The sequence below is a fragment of the Diabrotica virgifera genome, chromosome 4 (assembly GCF_917563875.1).
Source record: "Diabrotica virgifera virgifera chromosome 4, PGI_DIABVI_V3a".
In the NCBI taxonomy this organism is placed as follows: Eukaryota; Metazoa; Arthropoda; class Insecta; order Coleoptera; family Chrysomelidae; genus Diabrotica; species Diabrotica virgifera.
Window position 1 is genome coordinate 101,400,694 of NC_065446.1, and position 23,531 is coordinate 101,424,224.

Below are 23,531 nucleotides of genomic sequence, written 5' to 3' on the forward strand. Positions count from 1 at the left end.
ATCGTTTGTGGTTGTTTTCACCAGTCACTACACAGCATGCGAACGATTCACACACACACCGACTCGACCGTCTCCGAGAGACCTAAACGAAACACATTTTCGTTACAACAATAAAATTACCGTTTGTTTTATTATATTCATTTTTAATTAAATTCCGGCAACTCACCCATCGGAATAGATAGAAGTTTTATTGCATAAACTATAATAGGCCATGGTAATAATTAGGTACCCTGGCCATTCTAATAACAAATATGTTAGTGGATTTAAATTAAAAAAAATGGTTATTAAAAAAGTGGTATAATAATGACTAAATAATACATGTTTTGTTTTAGATTTGTTCACAATACGATAACTTTACAAAAGTGTGGGATGACGAAACGAAAACACCATACTTGCACAATGGTACATATTGGATTGGTTATAATGACCCTATCGCGATTTGGATAAAGGTTTGTAATTTTGAATATCGCACCTTCACTCTAACAGTGTCATAACTTAAAAAATAATAAAAACAGTTTTGTTGCACCAACAGTCAATAAAAGTATAAAATCCTATCTCAAAAAGTGTTACGTCTATGGTTCAGGTATTTGTCGTTAGATGACCCTCTAGCGTCATTATATGGTTAACCAAAATTGACGATGCACCGAACATAAACAGTGTCATATATCGACTTGTGCAAGTCATTTGCCTTTTTAAGATCTGTATAAATCGTCGTTTGTCGAGGTAAGACAGTTTTATTCAAAACAATCTGCTAATGTTCAAGAAAAGTGACACATTTATTTTTCTTTTTGCAAAATTTTTTAATTCATGGTGTTACTTATATTTAAAGTTAGATCGTAAAAAAGTATAACTCTATTGCCAAATAATAATAATGATATTATGATCTGAACTGCAAGAACCACTTTTAATAATAGTTATTTATGTACCAAGTCAGTAAAGTGACTCTGTATCGAACGAGTCTTGATATTATGAGAAGAGCGAGCGTAGCGAGCGAGGCGAGTAACAGACGAGTTCGATAAAGAGTCATTACCTACGTGGTGCATACAAAATTTTATCGCCAACATAATTTGATTGGAAATCAACTTAGAATTTGAATTCCGATGATTCGCACCTTAAAGTTGACTACGTAAGACTTTGGGCTCTGCAATTATTTAAAAATAATATAAAATTTATGAAATAAATTGAATAGAAATCTGTCGTTTATTTAACTTCTTTAAAATCTCATTATAACACTACACAATTTTTTTAATTTGATTATCTTCATTATTTCATAAAATTAATCATCTTTAACTTTAATAACCTCTGAATGAAAAACTGGAAAATGAAGTACTGAAAGCTGGACAGCTTGGATAATGCCAAAATATATTTTATCTACAATTTCACTTTCTACAATAATTTATACAATATACAATATTTATTTCTACAATAAATAATAAAAAAAATAAAAAAATATAAAAAAAAGTATAATAAAAAAAATAATAAAAAAAATAAATAAAAAAAATAATAAATAGAATATGATAAATAAAAAAAATATATGTAGCTATGTACTAGATAAAAAATATATGTATAAGTCAAGATAAGATTAGATCTATATTGTTGTTACGGGTTCTCTCTATAACAGTTGTTAAAAAAAAAACTTGAATTATTTATCAAAACAGAATAGGCTAATGGATTATGTCCATAGTCATAAAATAAAACTACACACACACACACACATACAATAATTTGATATTGTTTAACACTTACTTACAATTTACAATTTAAGAACTTTTTAAATTTTAGATGTCATAATAATTTCATGACAGAGATGATAGATAACTTTTGCAAGATGGCCGCTTTCGATTTTTAATCGATAGTTATCAATATTGCATAATTACTAAATCGGTAAAGTTTTAATTTATTTTATTTGAATATATTTACAAAATACTTTTTGACATACATTTAATTGATATAACGATAAAGGTGTACAATATTTTTAATAATTAAAGTAAATAAATGTTAAGTTCTCTCAAATTCTCGCCATTCGATTACTGCCATCGACCACTTACATTCAATCTGGGTTAATTTGATTAATCGTGGCAGGTAAAGTAAAATACTTCTTTCAGTACAATAAAGTGTTACTTTACTGCCGCAAATGAGGGCAAATGAGTACAATAATGAACGACTTAATGACGGTTGGCAATAAATAATATTTCGTAAATTTTTCGTCAATTTATTTGTCGTTTCCTAGCACTAACTTCAAACGTCGTTTTCTCAATACTTTGCTTTTTTGGCTTGTTTGAGCGAAGGTCCGATATGTTCCTAATGTATCTTAATAAAGGATACACAGGCAGTCGATCAATCATAATTTGCACCATCTTTTTAAGGAGCAGCCTTCTACACTCATTCTTCCTTTCTGTTTGTACTTTAGTATTTGTTTAGCTATTAGATTTTTTTCACTCTGCTATTCTAGCGCTTTTGCGCTATACCCCCAGTCAAGTCCTGGTCTCTCCCAGCGTCCGCCTTCAAAATATCCCTGGCTATTGTCCTTTAGTTATCCAATCTCAATATCTCTTTAGCATCGGTTTTCACTTCGTCTATCCACTCTTACTCGGTCTTCCTACTGCCCGACGTTCCACCGTAGTTTCACTATGCATTCTACTTCGTGCTCTGTCATTATCCAGTCTTATAAGGTGACCTGCCCAGCGCAATCTTTGTATTATTGCATAATTTGCCCACTTTTAACTATAGGCCTGGATCACGCGTACCAAAAAAAATTGATAAAAATCAAGCTGAAATTTTTTTAATAACTTAACGGTGTCTAGTCGTACAAACTTTGATCTACGCGAACACTGTAACACGGGAAGTTTTAATTATTGTGGAACATTATTTTAATTGTGGAACGTATCATCCTGACAAGTTTATGATTGTGAAAACAAGCAGGTTGTTTTTAAGTTTGTTCAACAGCAAAGTTTATAAGTACGTAAATCGTTCAGCTGGACATAGGGAATATACATGGAGAGAATTGTGGCAACTGCGCTAAACTGTGTTAGTCGAAGCTTCTGTTCGAGTACGAGTTTTTGGTGCAATAGGGCTGTTTGAACGAATAGAATGAGTGACTTTTGAAGCAAGGCTGTCCATAAATAAATCAAAAACAAAGTTTATGATTAATGAGTTAATAATTTTACTTTAATTTTTAAAATATTTTTTATTTAAAAACTAATTTTAAAACTAAACAGTTTTCTCATTCCCTTGGGCCAAATATATTCAGCTACATTGTCGTATTTTGACATTTATTTGTGTCAGTCGAAATGAGTTGTGAATTTTGAGTGCCCCTTAATGCTAATAACCATATTGTCATCGAGAGAGCTCAGTTGCCACAAGTATCTCAATATAATACAATGTATGTATTTATGTATCTAAATATATACAATATATATGTTCCCTATGTCCAGCTGAACGATTTACGTACTGTATAATATATGAAACAAGCTGAAAATGCGAGCATTATCATAACGAAAACTTTATTTACGTATTTTAATTCAAAATATGGAAAATTTGCTAATATGAAAAGTTGTTCAGAATTAAAAATTATGTTTTAACCCGGGAGTAGTCGCGCTCACTTCTGTAACGTCGATAGTCGCGTGTGAGATTCTATCTCAAAATAGGAATTTAAAACAAATTTTTATTTTGTACTATTTTTATCTACTTTTTATATTGAAAATATATATTTCTAACAATTTTACTAAAAAAACCTCTGTTAACGGCCACCTGCCAACATCGGCCACCTGCCAACATCGGCCACCTGTCCTAACGGCCAGTTTAAAAATTTCTCAAACCAATTATATGTAGACTACAAAAACTGGCAATACCGTCTACCTTTCTATATCGGCCAATAGTTCTTTCATTTTTAGTGGCAGTTACTGACAAATTTTACTGTACAGTAAAACCTGTATTAACGGCCTCCTGCCAACATCGGCCACCAGTCCTAACGGCCAGTTTAAAAATTCCCCAAACCAATTATATGTAGACTACAAAAACTGACAATAGCGGCGACCTTTCTATATCGGCCAATAGTTCTTTAATTTTTAGTGGCCGTTACTGTCAGGTTTTACTGTATTACGAAAAAGGATGAAATGTGAGATTCTATCTAACGGCGCGACTACTCGCGGGTTAAAGCTAATTGGCTCTCCCCAAAGCCATAAATTCCACAAAAAGAAGAAGAAAAAAAAATTTCTACGCATTACTACACCCTTCCTCGAGGCACTTACGAAATTTTTTCAAAATTGCAAAATTTTTCATCAAGTTATCGCGAAAAAGGATAAAAATTGAGATTCTATCTCACCGCGCGACTACTCGCGGGTTAATGTGCAATTATATCCTTCTAATTTAACCCTGGAAGCTCACACTTGGGTGTGAGATACCCATCGCGACACTTAACTGCATGTATCTTGCGCAGCTGCATTTCAATGGTAATGCTGTTTTATGTAAATTCCAGTCTCTAGTCTGCCAAGGACGGGTGTGTAGTTGCGGTATCATTTGAGCGAAATTTTTAATCACGAAAATTTATTGAATACAGGCTAGGGTATGTAGCACCCATGTGTGAGGTTTGCGATCAAGTGTGCGTTCAAGTTAATGACCTAACAACACAACATCCCACAAATTTAGTAAAGCAAACTAGGTGTTATTTTTGCAAAGACAAAGATGGAAAAGCACAGACTGCATGCTCGGCTTGCTATAAAGCATAATGAATGGAGCATAGAGCCACACTGTCTTATGAATGTAGTCACTAAAATGAGTGAAACTAAAATACGTGGCTAAGAATGAATATGAGTTCTATAATCAAAAGGTGTTATATTTTAGATAGAAAGACCATTTTGTTGTTAAATTAAATTAAAATATTTTAAATTATCTTTCCGGTTTTTTAGAAAATGTTTTTTAATTATTTTTATGTATTTTTAATATTTTTTTGTTTTGTGTTACTACAAATATGAGAGAGAAAATAAAATGATTCATTTAATTATTTTTATGTATTTAATAGTGATTAGAGAGTCTCTGGAAATAATAAAATAATTACTATTTTTTATTTCTTCACAAAAAATCATTAGGTATCTAATACCCATGTGTGCGATTTATTTAAAAAAAAAATAGGTGTGATCTTCCAGGGTTAAATGTTGTGAACTATAAAGGTACTTTACTCTTGATCGAAATTCATATTTTTTATATACCTCGTATAAAATTAATAAAATTTTATATATGATGGTTGCATCATAAATCTTAGACCATGAAGAGCTTTTTATGAAGAATAATTTTTCTTCGTCAAATTAAAAATAAAAGAGTTATAAATGAAAATGTTGTTGGTATCCATAGTTTGAGAAAAATCTTCAAATATTTTTTTCCATTAGAAGGATGTAATTGCACACATATAAGACCATAATTTTTTATTTCAAACAACATTTCATATATTCGGTTCGCTAGACTCAGACACAACTGGCTAGTGATTTTAGTCTGAAATTTTGCCAATTCGACAAAAAAAAATAATTACTAAATAGTTAATAATTACTAAATAATTAGTAAATTTGCCAATTTCGGCAAAATTGACAAAAAACAAAAAATTACCTACTAAAATAACTAACCAGTTGTGTCTGAGTTTAGCGAACCGACTATAATAACAATTTTCATTTCATAACAAATGGAACAGTCCATTTATCATTAGGTAGTCCCATTAGAGGGTAGGCCGTGTACTCGTATAAACCTTTTTAAAGTTAATAAATTATTGCTTTCAAAATACACTCAAATTTTATTTTTGAACATCTTATTTATTTTATATAATAATTAAATTCACTATCAAATGTCATTGATATTTTATTAATACTTAATTTAAAATTTAGTTTGACATTCACGAAATGTCAAACTCAAATGTAAAGAACCTATGCTTGGCTTAACAAATTCAGAATAAAAAAACTAGCCTACTTACTATAAACGATTTCAGCTGACCTTTAGTGTATCGGCGGAAAATAAAAGGAAGTGACGTCACATTTTAGACTTTGAGGTCGATTATCTCGAAGACAGTTAGAGATATCGAAATGCCGTTTTCAGATTCGGATTCAGAAGCTAAAACTACATATGAATTCATTGATAAATCTGCTCTAAGTATTGCAGGAGCGGCGACGCAATAACACACAGACTTTGCGAATTTATAAACGAAAAGTTTTCGTTAAAAATGTTTGTCCGACAAATATGTTAGGATATCTAGAGTTTATTAAAAGGGTAACAAATCAATTGGAAGTTCTGTCCGACAAAATACTTGGGACGTTTTCGAATTCTGATGTTCGAAACCTGTTCCACAATTAAGACTTCTCCTGTTTCAGTGTTCCCGTACATCAAAGTTTGTTCGATTAGAAACCATTAAGCTATTAACAAATTTTCAGCTTGCTATTAATCAACTTTTTTTGGTACGGGGGATCCAAACCTATTAGTTATTCTAACCAATTTTATTTTTATGGAAATCATATTTTTGGTACATTTGAGTTAATTTTTGTTGTTTTAGGGAGACTATGTAAAGAAAAATCAATTTGGTGGTGCTGTTATTTATTCAATAGATGGTGACGATAATACCCGTTTATGTAATTTAGATAAATATGTCTTACTGAAGCATTTACATGGTGGCATGGGACATGATTTAACGTGGTTAAAAGACTGAAGTTGACTAGTTGACTGAAGAAGACTAATTCACTGAAGTTCGAAAATAAATTTTAATATGTTAACATTTAATTAATAAACCATTAAATATAAATATGTGAAATAAAACTGTACGAATTTATAAAAGTTTTTCTTTAATTAAAGTTACTTATCTAAACCAACACCATTGATAGATACATATATCCAACACAGACGAATATACCAAGGAACATGGAGATCGCCAGATTGAAAAATTGTAACCGAAATAGATCGTGTCCGCGTTGAAAAAGACATGGAAAATATAAAAAGAACAGAAGAATATACAGAGGACCAGATGTGGACATAGATCACTTTATAGTCAGAATAAAAATGAAGCAGCTTTTACCAGTTCTTATAAACCAACAGAAAAAAAGTATAAAGCAACTAAACATGTTAGGCGACTATCAGATAAAGAACAAATATGAAATAATAGTCAGCAGAGAATTAGATAATATTGCAGAAAATGGAAGTATTGAAGACACACGGATGCAAATAAAAGTATCTGCATCTTCTTCTTGCAATGCCGACTCCAGTAATGAAGATCGTCTATTAGCATTGCAAATTCGTCTCTTTCTTCTGCTTTTCTGAAAAGCGTCTATATATTTAACCCGGTTCAGTCGTGAGTGTTTTTCTGCCAGGATATTTTTCGTCTAACAGGACCACTTTTCCTTCCATTTTTCCCTTAGTAATCAGCTGTAAAGCTGATGAACCCTAAATATTATTCAGGTCTATGCTCCAACAAGTGACAAGCCGGAGGATGATCAAAAGGAAAACGTGACAAGAAAAATAGACATCTCAAAACAGAAGAACCCTGAAAGGAAAAAAGGAATAAGTGTCAAAGGTTGACAAAGAAATAGAAACGATAGAGAACTTGGTACAGACAGACGTTGAAGTAACGTGGACTGCTCTGAAAACGAAAATAACAAAGATATAAGAAGAAGACATCGGGTTCATGAAAAACAATAGAAAACAAGAATGAATAATACAAGAGATCGTGGACTTCATGGACGTAAGAGGAACCCATATAACAAATCCAGTAGAATACAAATGAATTAATAAAATCATTATAGTTATATTATAAATACATAATTATTTAAATTATAAATTATTGGAGAAAAGTGCAGAGAAGCTAAAGAAAATTGGATATCAGCAAAATGATTATAAATCGAACAACCATAGAAAAAAGTGTTGTGTGATTTGGTAGAATGCGATCTTACCCTTCAAAAAAATATGTCACGTATTTCAGCACCTGTTTAATTGGAAGGATACTACAAATCTGGCCTCCACATAAGTGGTCTGTAGCTTCTACATGATAGGTGTGAAATTTTAAACATTCTTGCTGTTGATTGGATAGGAAGAGTGGCATAATCTAGCCTCCATGCTAGGTACATCATAGCCTCCATAAGGTACTTCCAACATTTAATATTTTATTTATTCAAGTGGACAATAAAGGTAAAACACAAACAACTTTTGATTCTTACTTATTTATTTAAACAATAATGTGACATTTTACATAGAAATATGAGTAATTTGGATTAAATAAATGTTTACTTGTCGAATTTTTCCACCGTCTGCACACAACACTGAACGGAGCCATTAGACCTAACAACAAAACGTGAAATAAAATGTGTATTTTAAAACTGTTGGATAAACAGTACCTACAATCAGAAAAACTTACCTTTAAAAAGGTACTCGATTATGAAATAACAAAAATATCAAAAAACACGACTGAATATAAGCTTTTTATGGTGACACAAATACATCACATAACCGACCATATAAAATAAGTGAACGACAACGAACGAACGAACACGAACACAGATTACAGATTCACAGATAGCGCAGGATTTGTCAAAAGTCATGTTCCACCAATCACAAGGCCGACATCAGCGCCTCTGACTAAATGGAAGGAAAATAAATACGATTACATGTTTTTTATTAGAGTGAGCGGGGCATGCGAACAACTTCAGAAAGATACGACATCTCTAATATCTATAAAAAAATGACAGAAATGACATATAAAATGACGTAGAAAGAATCGGGTTATCGAAAATCCGGATTAGCAGGAGAATATGGTAAAAATTAATAAAATACGGTATACTTACAGGTAAACTACGTTAGAATTGAAATAACATGAAATATAATAATATATAAATATGCACAGTACCTATAGTATTTTTACTACAAAAGCGATATTACGTAGGTCAAAATTTTTGACGTAAGAGAACTGTCAAAACATTAGAATGTGACTTTTCATTAGTCATGTTTATGTTTAATTAATTGTAGTTATGTTTATTAATAAACATGGCAATAATGAAAAGTCACATTCTAATGTTTTGACAGTTCTCTTACGTCAAAAATTTTGACCTACGTAATATCGCTTTTGTTGTAAAAATACTATACACATCTAAATTACTAAAAACACGCAAACACAAACCTAAGCAAACGGAAGCGAACAATACAATACTGTATTCATACAGTCACAATCTGAACGATGTTTTGTTATTATGTATTAAGAACAGTGAAAACTAAGACCATTGATTAAAAAAGAATTTTTTAAATAGTCTTTCTTAAACAATGCTAACACAGTTTGAAATAAAAAATAAAGGAATACTACAGACAGGTGCCTGTTGTTTCTTGCCGGCTTGTGCCATGAGTCATTTTTACTATCGTATAGTTCAAATTACACAAGTACGCATTATCTCTCAAATATATTATATACATACATTTTTATTTGTTGAAATGTTTTTCTGATATTTATCTATTTTGATGGGAAATAAGCCACAATTAAATTGAAAAAATAATGTTATTAACATTTCGACGCCAAGAACGGGTGTCATTGTCAAAATACAAAATATGTACTTAAAATCAAAATGTTTATCTGATGAAAATGGGTCTGGGTTAGCCGGACTTCCGGGTTATCGGGGTCCGACTTATCGGGGTTCCACTGTATTACATACAGCTGCGAAGTATGGCATATGAAGGAGAAATAAAAGAAATGTTATAGGTCACCGAAATGGATTTCTGGAAAATAGCTGCAGGAAGATCAAGGAGAGAACATGTCACCAATGGACGGATACGGGAAATAATAAAGGTCACACATACAATAAATGACGAAATCAACGACATACAACTAAGATGGTTTAGTCACGTACAAAGAATGCATGAGGACAGAATCCCAAAACAAGTACAAAATTCGAAACCTCAAGGTAGAAGAAGAAGAGGTAGACCGAGACAAAGTTGGCAGGCAGGAATAAACAAAGCCATGGATGAAAGAGGTCTTCAAGTAGATTAATGTGCGGACAGAGAGAAATAAAGAACGGATATCGGAACACGGAGTAGGGATGGGAAAAACCTGCCGGTTTAAACCTAAAACCGGTTTTTTACTTCGCAATAATCGGTTTTACCGGTTGTTTTTTGTCCCGGTTATAACCGGTTTTTTTCTTTTTAAAGTAAAAACCGGTTATTAGGTTTTTACGGTGATTAGGATTAGATTAGGTATTATTTTGGATCCCAATCATAATTATTATTCTCAAGTAATTATTTCAAACAAAACCATAATTTAAATTTTATTTTATTTTATAAAATACAGAAGCAAACTGAAAGTGCAATCTCACATCAGCCAGAAACAATTATTAAGTTTTATTATAATATTTCCTTTAAAAGGTATTTGTAATCATAATATTTACATAAGAAGTGATCTGGTTGAATTAGACGCAAACATCATCTATTTTTCACACTTAACTCTTGACATTGAAAGTAGGTGAATGACTTTTTCTGATTACCAAAAATAATGCTCTGACTAGGAATATCGAATTACTGATTACGAATACGAATCTCCAAGAATTTCGCTACGTTTTCAAAACGATACACTCATACAGGAAGTATTAAATGAGTTAAAATGTACCTATTAGACAAATATACAAACGTGTTAAGGTGATACAGTAACGATCAACAGGTAGCCAAAACGCGTTCCAAGATTGCGGCTGTAATTTTGAATATTTTTTCGAGATATTTGGCACACGTATTCGTAATATAATAAAGAATGGCGGTACAGAGCCCAATTTGCAAAATATATTAATATGTGGAAATTACTCTGTAATTAAATAAAATATTAAAAAACGAGCCTGTACCGCCATTAAGAAGAACAAAAAAATACACTTTCTTCAAATAAACTTTTTTATCCGATGCCTAGATTTTGTGTCATTTTGGAACTACTAATGAAATAAAAATTTTTAGTAGTTCCAAAATGACACAAAATCTAGACATCGGATAAAAAAGTTTATTTAAAGAGTGTATTTTTTTGTTCTTCTTAATGGCGGTACAGGCTCGTTTTTTAATATTGTATTTAATTACAGAGTAATTTCCACATATTAATATATTTTTCAAATTGGGCTCTGTACCGCCATTCTTTATTATATTACGAATACGTGTGCCAAATATCTCGAAAAAATATTCAAAATTATAGCCGCAATCTTGGAACGCGTTTTCGATACCTGTTGATCGCTACTGTTTCCTCTTAAAAGTAATACATGTTCTTTCGATAGTAATAATTTTGATCATATTAATATCGAGTCGAATGGAGTATCGCAAACTAAAGTGTATTGTAAATGTAACTTTGTAACCTATTGGATTAAAAAAACCAAAAACCGGTTTTTCCAAAAACCGGGTTTTTTGGCCGGTTATAACCGCCAGGTTAAAGCGTAAGCAAAAAAGCCGGTATAACCGAAAACCGGTGTTTTGTCAAAAACCGCCATCCCTGACACGGAGAACGTTGTAAACCGATAATATATTATATATCAGAGCAAATCAGATAGAACTGTCAGTTCTGTGACAACGAAAAGAAACGGTAGAAAATATACTTATACTAGGCAAATGTGGAGCACAGTTCTGCAAACGACAAAAATTCCTAGAAGGGGCCACTCTAGAGCCCTTTGACATAGGAAACAAGTCACCTAGGACGCTAATCAACTTCATCAGAACATAGGCGTAACCAGGGGAGATTTTGGAGGTTATAACCCCCCCCCCCATTGGATGTACTTTGACCTCTGCTTAACACCATAGCCCTTAGAGACCTTCCAGCAGTTGTAACCCCCCCCCCCCTTTCAGGTAGTTGTAACCCCCCTCTTTCAGGTAGTTGTAACCCCCCCTTAAGGTCATTCTGGTTACGCCTATGCATCAGAAGTATTGGCATCCTAGAGAAATGCGGAGAGGCTGAATGGTTTTAACGACCTCACATAATCTAATCTTATAGTATTGGGCGCGTTCACCAGATGTAAACGTTGGCAATCAGTTTGCGCTTTATGGTTCTGAACGACTTGCTAACGTCAAACATGTTTGGAAAGCGGTCGCCATTTTTGCAAACATAAGATATTTAAGTTGAACTTTGCAAACGTGTTGAATATTGAAAAAATATGGCGGGAATTTGAATTGTATATATTGTAGAATATATTGATAAGGGTTTTATAGTTTTATATATAAAATTAAGGCTACTGAAGACATTCTGCTACGTTATTATCTATTAAATAAATTTTCTTTTTTCCTTTAATAAAAAAAAATAAATTCAAAAACGTATTTATTGAGAAAATTTATTTTAGGTTACATTCAAACCAAGCGAGCAAAATGTCAAATTTTAACCTAAACAACCAACCGTTCAGCTCGCTGTCAACAAGTTTAGAATCAAAGCACAAACATTTGTGAACCTGTTTGCATCTGGTGAACGCAGTCATTGATACATTTTGTCCACATCTACTCATAATAGTCTCCTGTATTTATTGATTATTTATATTGATAATATTAACTGAATGTTAACTGAATTTTGAGTTTCGGTAAAACCAATTTGGATAATACCTCACAGATACCAAGAAACTCTCGAAGTATATTTTGTTGAATTGCAAAAAAACCAAATAAACAATAAATAATATATTCAGTTCAAGTTGAAGTTCAAATCCTATCAGGTATGTCGTGATAAAATATTAGTCTTGATAAATGATCATTAAAAAACCGGTTGTGAATTGTGATGTTGGAAAACTAACAGAAATGAAACTGACTATAATCTTTAGCCTCGGGAATTACCAGTAATCAAAGTGGAATCCTAAATTACGATAGACGCTGGTATTCGTTGTTGTAATGTGCTTTTGTTAGTATGGAAGTGAATGGTAGTTTATTGTGTTTATGGTTTAGTTTTATAGGTTAGTTTACACTTACAATATCAATATTACAACTTAAGCAACTAAGTAAATAACGCTTACTTGTTTTCGATATTTCAATATTTACCCACTCACCATTGCTTGAAGTCTTCATCCTCCGACCTGTCAAACAATAATCTCTAATTACTCTAAGTTGCAAGTAAATAGCTAGGTACCCATATTTTTTTTTTAAAAGTTGTTTCGTTCAAAAACGTTTACTGCAAAATACTCTGCTTACTAAGTGGCATTACAAAGGTTCCATAACTAGAATACATATTAGACAAACTTCTGTAAGAAATCAAGAATTCAAGAAAGGAAAATACATGCATTTTAATAAAATTCGATAGACATTCACTACAATTGTTGTTATTTTTCTTCACAATTACCGCTAAGCTGAATATACCTAAGTACTTTTAAATCCAGGGTACCACCGTGTACCAGCTTATATAAATATGTTAATGGCATAAAACATTAACATAATACGACCGATTACTTTTAATAGAAAATAAGTACATTAAAATAATTACATTAAAAGTAATTGATAATACGACCGTGCTAGTGTAACAACGTATATAGGCAATACTGTTTGACCAGAAGTATCTAGTAGATCATCATCATCATCAATAGCGTTACAAATCTTCGTGAGTCTTTGCCGCAATTACTATTGTCTTCCATGTTTGTCGGTCCTGTGCCACTATTTCCCATTGTTTTATTCCCGTTTTCTCCAGCTCATTCTGACTGCATATTTCCACATTTTTCTAGGTCGTCCTACAGACCTCCCATCTGGTCTTCCAAAATAACATTGTTTAATAACAGGCGATTGTTGTTACTGCGTATCACATACCCTGCCCATCTTAGTCAATTGGCCTTTATATATCTGACGAGATTTTCTTTTGCGAATAAAGACTCTAACTCGTTATTGTCTCTGCGTCTTCATTCGTTTGTCACGCTGTCTCTGCAAGGGCCATATATCATTCGAAGGATTTTACGTTCCCACACCAGCAATTTATTTACTTCTCTTTTTATTAGCGTCCCTGTTTAGCTTCCATGTGCAAATGGTAGTCGTATTGTGATCTTATATACCTGGATTTTTGCACCTCACGAGAGAAGTTTTGACGTCATTAGATATTGCATTGCAAAGAAAGATATGTTTCCCGCTATTATTCGCGTTTTAACTTTTCATTCTATTTTGTTGTTATTGGTGATTGTTGCTCCCATATATTTAAAATCTTTAACCACTTCGAACCATAAAGGTAAAGGGGGGTAAAGGGGTAGAATGCGAATATATGGAGTTGATTCCAGTTTACTCCACTTAGCCTCTTCTACTCAAATCCGACTCTCACCTTCACGCTGGTACCTCCTGTTAAACCGAGCAACCCCGCCGGAGATCCGGTATCAAACCCGGGTGGAAAGTGGGGTCGGGAACGGACGAGAGCGGGTGAAATGGTCCTCCGAAAAGGGGGTTGTGCTATGGGCCGGCGTCCCGTACATATGAAAATTTTGAAGCCACGAAACAGAAACTATTGCCTCGGAACAAGACGGATACTCGATATAAACGACACACGCAACGGAATAAGAATATTTGCATAGGTACGTGGAATGTGTTAAGTTGGTACAGACCTGGAATAGCGACAAGAGCCATTAGACAACTGCAAGAATATAACATGGATATAACAGCAATACAGGAAATAAGATGGACAGCAACGGGAAATTTAGAAATGGAAGATGTTATAGTCTTTTGGTCGGGTAGTGAGAACAGACATGAATACGGATGTGGATTCGTAATTGCAAAAAGATTAAAAACGGCAGTGATAGATTTCAAGCCAATAAACGAACGTATCTGCTATATTAGACTCAAAGGTAAGTGGTTCAATCTCACTATATTCTCAATTTATGCCCCAACAGAAGATGCCGAAGAAGATAGGAAGGACGAATTTTACGAATTACTAGACCAACAGTATAAAGCAGCGCCAAAACATGACATCAAAATAGTAATGGGGGACTGTAATGCTAAACTAGGTAAGGAAGACTATTTAAGAGAAGTAATTGGTAAACATAGCCTACACGATACAACAAATGATAATGGACACCGGCTAACACAATTCGCAATATCTAATAACATGATTATTAAATCCACCCAATTTGAAAGAAAGGACATTTACAAGGTCACATGGGTGTCAAATGATGGAAGAACACGTAACCAAATAGATCATGTCCTCATTGATGCAAGACACTCTAGTAGCATTATTAATACACGAAGTATGAGAGGAGCTGACAGCGATAGTGATCATTTTCTTGTAAAATCAAAGTTGAGAACACGAATATCAGTACAGAAGATGGAGCAACAAGAACAAAGAGAAAGATGGGACATAGAAGCTCTTCAAACACCAAGTAAAGAACTGGAGTACCAAGTAGCCATAAGCAACAGATTTCAATTGCTGGGAGAGGAAGACCAAAATGTAGACCTAGGAGATGCATGGCAGCGAGTGGCATCAGTAATAGAACAAGCAGCGAAAGAAACCATTGGGAAAAAGAGGACTCGCCCAAAACAGAAATGGTTTGACAAACAATGCGAAGAAATGCTGGAAACAAAAACTCACAAAAGAATGAAAATGCTACAAAACCCTACAGATGAGAACAAAGCAGATTTTCGCAAAACGAGGGCACAGACAAGGCAACTACTCAGATCTAAAAAGAGAAGCTACATAGAACAGCAAATACGATTAATGGAAATAAGTGGCGAGAGGAATCAAATAAGAAAATTCTTTAGGGAAGTGAAGACAGTCAGACAAGGTGGAAATGTTGGGGTAACACAAGCTATGAGAAATGAAGCAGGTGAACTGATAATGATGGAAACAGAAATCGTAGAGCGATGAAAGGAATACTTTCGGAATTTACTAAATATTGAAAGTGAGATGGAGGAATCAGAGACTACATTTCATTCTGCAGATGTGGAAATACCACCACCAACACTCCAACAAGTAAAGAATGCAATAGCATCTCTTAAAGATCACAAAGCACCAGGAAATGATGGTATGAATGGAGAATTGATAAAAAAAGGAGGAAACGTTTTACATCAAAAATTGTATGACATTATTCTCAGAGTATGGCAACAGCAGAAAATGCCTAGAGAATGGAATGGAAGCGTTATAATACCCATGCATAAGAAGGGAAATAAAGAGCAATTCCGAAACTACAGAGGCATATCGCTTATTAGTACAGCGTATAAGATTCTATCAATTATCTTACTAAAGAGACTCACTCCGTATTCGGAAGATATTCTAGGCGACTACCAATGCGGCTTTCGAAGTGGAAGGACAACAATAGATCAAATATTTACCATCCGACAAATATTAGAAAAAAACTGGGAATTCAACCGAGATGTACACCAAATCTTCGTAGATTTCCAGCAAGCATATGACTCGATAAAAAGAAGCAGACTATGGCTAGCAATGCTTGAAATGGGAATACCAAGAAAATTAGTGCAACTCACTCAAATGTGCGTGGCAGACTCATATGCACAGGTAAAGATAAGAAACAGAATATCGATGCCATTTAGTATAACATCAGGGCTTAGACAAGGAGACCCTTTATCACCATTGCTATTCAATTTGGCTTTAGAATACGCAGTAAGTAAAATATCGTCTGAACTAACAGGGGGATTCGCAAATCTAGGATCAAAACTATTGTTGGCCTTTGCCGATGATCTAGATGCAGTCGCTCATTCTACAAGAGACGTAAGAGAGGTGTTTTCACAGCTCGAGGAGGAAACAGGTAACCTGGGCCTTCGAATAAATGAAGAGAAGACGAAATATATGCTGGTGACCAAAAATCCAAGACCAAGAGTTAGGCAGAACGTAACTATTAATGACCACAACTTTGAAGTAGTAAAAGAGTTTAAATATCTGGGAGCAGTAATCACAGAGGACAATCACATAGAAAAAGGGGTCTCAGCAAGAATAGCTGCGGGAAATAGAGCATTATACTCCCTATCATCATTATTAAGATCTAAGCTGCTGAAAAGACAATCTAAATTAAGACTGTACATGTCAATTATTCGCCCAGTTGTTACATATGGGAGTGAAACATGGACTCTACATCAGCGAGAAATAAATAAATTGCTGATATTTGAAAGGAAAGTCCTCAGAATGATATTTGGTCCTCAAAGAGATGAATTGACAGGAGAGTGGAGAAGGCGCCGCAATGCTGAATTGGTGACTCTATATGGTACTGAAAACATCGTCAGACATATAAAAGCTAATCGGATAAGATGGGCAGGTCATGTCCCATATAGCACACAAAGTCCAAACGTCCATGGACCAAAACTGTACGTACTATGTACGTACATTACGGGACGTCCATTGGACGTTTGATTTCAACGTACATTGGACATCCATTTGTGGTCCATGGCATGGATATTTTACACAAAACGCGACTATTATATTAAGTCCCAATACAAACTAAATGAGAATCTTCTTGACAACGTTGTCGCTCTTCGCGCTATCGGTCGTGAAAAGTAGTATTAGGCAGGTACTTTTAGGGGATTATTGCTGTTAATTGTTGTGGAATACTGAAGGAGGGTTTATTTATGATAATTCACAGAATGGCAAACCAGCTTGTAATATACAACAACCGTACTGACTCTAAAATCTAAAAATAGTTTGGAACAGAAACAGAACAGAGATTAAACCTCTTTTAATGTGCATGCTTATGCTTCCTAGGGCGTCATTATCTGAATCTCGTCTTTATGAAAATACATCCTGTGATATATTTGTGTTTTCTGTTTATCGTGCAAGTGCAGTCGTGCATTAATGAAGTTCCTATAATAAAGTATATATTATAATGAAGTTATAGTAAAGAGAAATAAAAAAGGTCTTTTTTGTAATATTTTTAAGTATAAGTTTAGTATTATAAGGAACTATTTCCTATAAAGGCTTTTTGCTATGTATTCACAAAATTATGGATACTAGATTGCTTTCTGAAAAGTGCCCTACAAATGTCCATAAGACGTACATTGAATGTACAATACAACGTACAATGTACGTTTGTAGCGGACGTTCTATGGACGTCCAATTTTGTGAAATCTGGACATTCGTTGGACGTCCATCGGATGTCCATTGTACCTTAGCGGGATGTCCATTGGACGTTCCAATGCACACAGATGTACGTCCATTGGATGTCCATAAAACGTACTTGTGCTATCTGCTTCCCACATTTTGTTGGAATGTCCATTATACTCGTGTTTTAGATCACCCCTTATTCGATCATTTGTAGAGAATACCGAGAGCTTTTTTCTGTTTTTAAATACAACCCATTCTCCCACTGAGATTAAGGAACTGTGTACATTTTTTATTAATGCACTCAGATTGCGTTCATTTATATTAAATGAATAATTGTAACCAAATCTCCATTAAGCGTCGACTATTTATGTGTAATAATTTGTACTCAACCTCTTGTTATATGATTTTTCATTAGAAACAATAAACATATCTATCTATCTATCTATCTATCTATCTATCTATCTATCTATCTATCTATCTACTTGTGCTATCTGGGGTAGTAAGATCAGAGGAAGACATAGTGCTAAAGACAGTGTTCTTCGAGAGACCAGACGGTAGAAGACCAGTGGGCCGTCCCAGAAAAAGATGGAAGGATGATGTTGAAACCGATCTATCTAGGATTGGGGTACAACAATGGCAAATCGAAGCGCAAGATCGCAGACGATGGAGGGCCATAGTGGATGCGGCGAAGACTCACCCCGAGTTGTAAAGCCAGTCAAGAAGAAGACTTCGAACCATATGAACACACAGGTTTTAAAGAAGAATATTCAAATTCTGATCACCTGCTAACCACAAAAATATTTATAGAACAATATAACAAATACAAGTTTTCCGTTTTCATAGCATTTGTAGACTATGAGAAAGCTTTCGACACCATAGAACACACGACCCTAATAAACGCAATGCAAAATAAGTAGAATAGAGAGCAGACATATTTAGACGAAGCAATAAAGCACTAAAATCGGCCTTACCTCCGAAAAAAAAGGACAAGACGGATCTTAATAATTCTTTTTGCATTCGATTCGTGAATGCTTCAGGAAACTTTGTGACCCCGAGCCATACAAAAAATGCATTCTGAAAGTGCATCTCAAACAGACAATAAAAAAATTCAGAATTCGTCAATTATCGGCGGAAATGAGTTCAATTTTGTTATTCGGGGGGTTTTTGAGGTCGCTGAAAACGAATATGATGTCGAAAGTGGACTTCGGAGTACCTGTTGCCAAGGGTACCTACTGTTTAGCTCTCTTGTGGAGTTTTCGGTAAAAAATTTATTGAAAAAGTAGTCAAAAATAATTACTCGGGGATTTTTGGGGTCGCTAACGGCGAATATGACATCGGAAGCGATATCCGGAATACCTGGTGCCCAGGGTACCTACTTCTTATAGAGCTTTCGGCAAATTAATTAAAAAATTAGCCAAAAATCATTACTTGGGGTGTTTCTGGGTAGCTGACGACGAATATGACATCGGAAGTGATCTACGGAGTACCTGGTACCCAGGGTACCTACTGTTTAACTCGTTTTCTGGAGTTTTCGGCAAATTCATTAAAACATTAGTCAAACATAATTAGTTACGAGATAAACAGTAGGTATCCTGGGCACCAGGTACACCGGAGATCACTTCCGATGTCATATTCGTCGTCAGAGACCCCAAAAACCCCTAAGTAATGAATTTTAACTAACTGTTTAATGAATTTGCCAAAAACTTCAGGTAAAACGAGGTAAACAGTAGGTATCCTGGGTACCAAGTAGTCCGTAGAGCACTTCCGATGTAATATTCGTCGTCAGCGACCCAAAAGACCCCAAGTAATGATTTTTGGCTAATAATTATTTAATGAACTTGATGAAAACTCCATAAGAAGTAGGTACCCTGGGCACCAGGTATTCCGGAGATCGCTTCCGATGTCATATTCGTTGTTAGTGATCCCAAAAACACCCGAGTAATTATTTTTGACTAATTTTTTAATAATTTTTTTGCCGAAAACTCCACAAGACGAGGTAAACAGTAGGTACCCTGTGCACTAGGTACTCCAGAAATTACTTCAGATGCCATATTCGCCGTTAGTGACCCCAAAAACCCCCCGAGTAATGATTTTTTACTAATTTTTAATGAATTTGCCGAAAACTCCACAAGACGAGGTACACACAAGGTACCCTGGGCACCAGGCACTCCGGATATCACTTCTGACATCCTATTCGTTTTCAGTGACCCCAAAAACCCCCGATTAAAAAAATTGAACTCATTTCCGCCGATAATTGACGAGTTCTGATTTCTTTTTGTCTGTTTGAGATGCACTTAAGAATGCATTTTTGTATGCAGTTTTTCAATATTATATCATGGGTTCAGTTCAAAAAAGTTTCCTGGCATAGTCACGAATCGAATGCAAAAATAATTATTAAGATCCGTCTTGTCCTTTTTTTTTTCGGAGGTTCAGTACTTTATTGCTTCGACTAATTAACTTAATAATGGAAGCTATGAACCACGCTACAGCTAGATACTACCTAAATGAAAATGAATACACGAACTCTGTACCATTAAACATAGGAGTCAAACAGACACTCTATCACCCAAACTGTTTACCTTAGTTTAGGAGGACGTTTTTAAAAAACCTAAATTGGAAATATAAGGAAATAAACATCATTAATGGCCGTTACCTTAGTAATCTATGATTTACGGATGACATAATCCTTATAGCTACTGACCTAAAAGAACTGCAAACCATGCCTTTAGAACTACATTATACCGAATCCTCTAAAATAGGACTGAATATTATTTTAAACAAAACAAAAGTCATGCACTCCGAAAAATCTGTGACAATAATAAATGACAAAGTTATAGAAAAAGTTGAATATTATATTATACAGGGTGTCCAGAAACTCTACCGACAAACGAAGACAGGAGATTCCTCAGATAATTTTAAGATAATTTAACCCAATTCACCTAGTCCGAAAATGCTTCCTAAGGGAGCTAGAGCTCTTTGAAGACGGCGTCATGTAATTAGTTTTTCTTAAATACCTCCAGAAGGCTTCTATTTAGAAAAACGAAAATTGGTATACACATTTACTTTCCAGAAATGAATCGATTCCATCTATTGCTAATTTCTAGTACAGGTCATAGGCGTCCGTTTTGGGTAGGGCAACGGTTATTTTATCGCCTAACTTTTTGTCTTTAATTTTTAAGCATTTTTGACTCTGAATTATTTAATTGTGACTTATTCTAGTACTAAAAGATACTCTTAGTTTAAGTCGATAGGACACACCGTTTTCTAGAAAAATCGATTTGAAAATTTTTCGTTCCTTGAATTTAAAAAAAAAAGATTAAAAAAAAACTATTTAGAAAGATGAAAACTGGTACATTTATTTATATTCCAGAGATTAATCGATTTCATTAATGGCGAATTTCTAGTACCGGTCATAGGCGTCCGTTTTGGGTAGGTCAACAGTTATTTTATAGCATACCTTTATTGTCTTTAATTTTTAAATATTTTTGACACGAGATTATTCAATTATGAGATATTCGAGTACTAAAAGTTACTCTTGCTTTAAGTTGGTAAAATACATCGGTTTCTTTAAAAATTTTTTTAACTTTTTTTTTCAAATTCCCAAAACTAAAAACATTCAAATAGATTTTTCTAGAAAACGGTGTATCCTATCGACTTAAAGTAAGAGTACCTTTTTGTACTAGAATACCTCACAATTTAATAATCCAGTATCAAAAATGCTTAAAAGTTGAAGACAGAAAAGTTATGCAATAAAATAACCGTTGCCCTACCCAAAACGTACGCCTATGACCGGTACTAGAAATTCGCAATGGATGGAATCGATTCATTTCAGGAAAGTAAATAAATATACCAATTTTCGTTTTTCTAAATAGAAGCGTTCTGGAGGTATTTAAGAAAAACTAATTACATGGCGCCATCTTCAAAGAGCTCTAGCTCCCTTAGGAAGCATTTTCGGACTAGGTGAATTGGGTTAAATTGTCATAAAATTATCTGAGAAATCTCCTGTCTTCGTTTGTCGGTAGAGTTTCTGGACACCCTGTATACTTATTACAAAAAATATTACTAAATAGGGAAATTCAAACGGAAGAAATAAAAAGAATGAGAAAGTTAGCATGCAGCATTGGGCAAGGTGAACTATATACTCATAATTCAACAAATTGAACTACATCTTAGATCTAAAGTTTTTGATGCATGCATTATTCCGATATTAACATATGGGGCACAAACATGGATAATAAAAAAGAATATACTTAGAGTCACTCATATTGCGATGGAAAGAGCAATGCTAGGCATATCACTTAAGGACAGGAAAGACACACATGAATAAGACAGAAAACCAAACTCATTGGTGTGGTACAAAAATCATTAACATTGAAATGGGAATACGCTGGATATGTAGCTAGGAGCGATGTAAACAAATGGCACAGAACAATTTTAACCTGGAGACAATACCAACACAAAAGACCCAGAGGCAGACCTCTTATGGGATTGACAGGTGAGCTGAAACGGACTGTCGGGATAAAATTGGCTACAAGTAGCGTACAATAAAAAATAATGGAAAGGAAGACTTGAAGAAGTTTATGTTCAGATGTGGACGTGAATGGTTAGATAAAGAAGAAGAAACCGTCATATTCGCCGTCATTCTTGTTTTGAAACGACAGTGTATCTTATTTTGTCAGCATTTATTTTTAGACCGTGGTTTAATGCAGCTTCCTCAAAGCTCTACAAAATATCCTTAACTTCTATAGGTCAAGAAATGAAGCATTTTGGCTCGCAATTTTTTCGTCCATGGATTTACTTGAAATATTAACAGAAAGTAGGCAATAGTCCAAGGATCATTTTCTATATCATGCCGCTGTACACTAAAACCTTGGGGGTGGTTGCCACCCTATCTGGGGGGTGGGAATTTTGTATTAAATTTTAACCATGGAAATCGATGGAATTAGTAATCCTAAGAAAAAAATATTCTTTACATTTTCTTCGTTAAGCTAATATTTTTCGAGTTATTCGAAAGTAATAGTTTTTCGACGAAAAAATCGACTTTTTTAGAGGGTTTTTTGGGAATACCTCGAAATATATGTATTTAAACAAAAAAAAACTATAGAAATCAAAATTTTATATTTTAGGAATACAAAGAAATTTTTTTTTATAATTTTTCTACGATCAATAAAAACGGAAATACTGCATGTTAAGGTTAGCTTTTTTCGTCAAATGCACAATTTGAAATATTCAAGGCCAAATAATGGTAAAACTTTGCACTTTTCGAGGAAAACTTGCAGAATCTTTTTTTTAAGCATACAACTAGACGTTTCAAAAAAAATAAAAATAAATTTCTAGCGTAAAAATAAACGACTTACGATCAAAATACGGTTGGTACCTACTTTTTTACGAAAAAATCAGTGAAAACAACTCCCTAACTACCCTCCTGATTAAAATCGATCTCCACTCTTCTCTAATTATTTTTAAATAGGTATTATAAATACAATTAAGAAGTTTGAGACCTATTTAAAATGCATAATTTTAGAGAAATTGGATTTTAAAAATAAATTGATTTGCTGTAATTTCGTATTTTTCACGTTTTTCT

The 23,531-nt window shown here is 33.9% G+C and overlaps 3 protein-coding genes across 8 annotated transcripts in view; 2 read left to right on the top strand and 1 right to left on the bottom strand.

Moving 5' to 3' along the window:
• LOC126883875 (protein white) overlaps positions 1-23,531 on the bottom strand; it is a 308,915-nt gene that overhangs the window by 246,779 nt on the left and 38,605 nt on the right. The gene's annotated exons all lie outside the window — the stretch shown is intronic.
• Positions 1-23,531, top strand: part of LOC114338870 (uncharacterized) — a 435,637-nt gene that overhangs the window by 85,259 nt on the left and 326,847 nt on the right. The window lies entirely within an intron of this gene.
• The window catches only part of LOC114338869 (uncharacterized), a 456,134-nt gene continuing 445,353 nt past the window's right edge, over positions 12,751-23,531 (top strand). Inside the window, exon 1 of one of the 2 annotated variants that reach the window (XM_028289498.2) lies at positions 12,751-12,890. In XM_028289498.2, coding sequence (XP_028145299.1) covers positions 12,845-12,890 — 46 coding nt within the window. In that variant the 5' untranslated portion in view covers positions 12,751-12,844. The remainder of the gene's footprint in view (positions 12,891-23,531) is intronic. The other variant, XM_050649556.1, reaches the window with a different exon arrangement.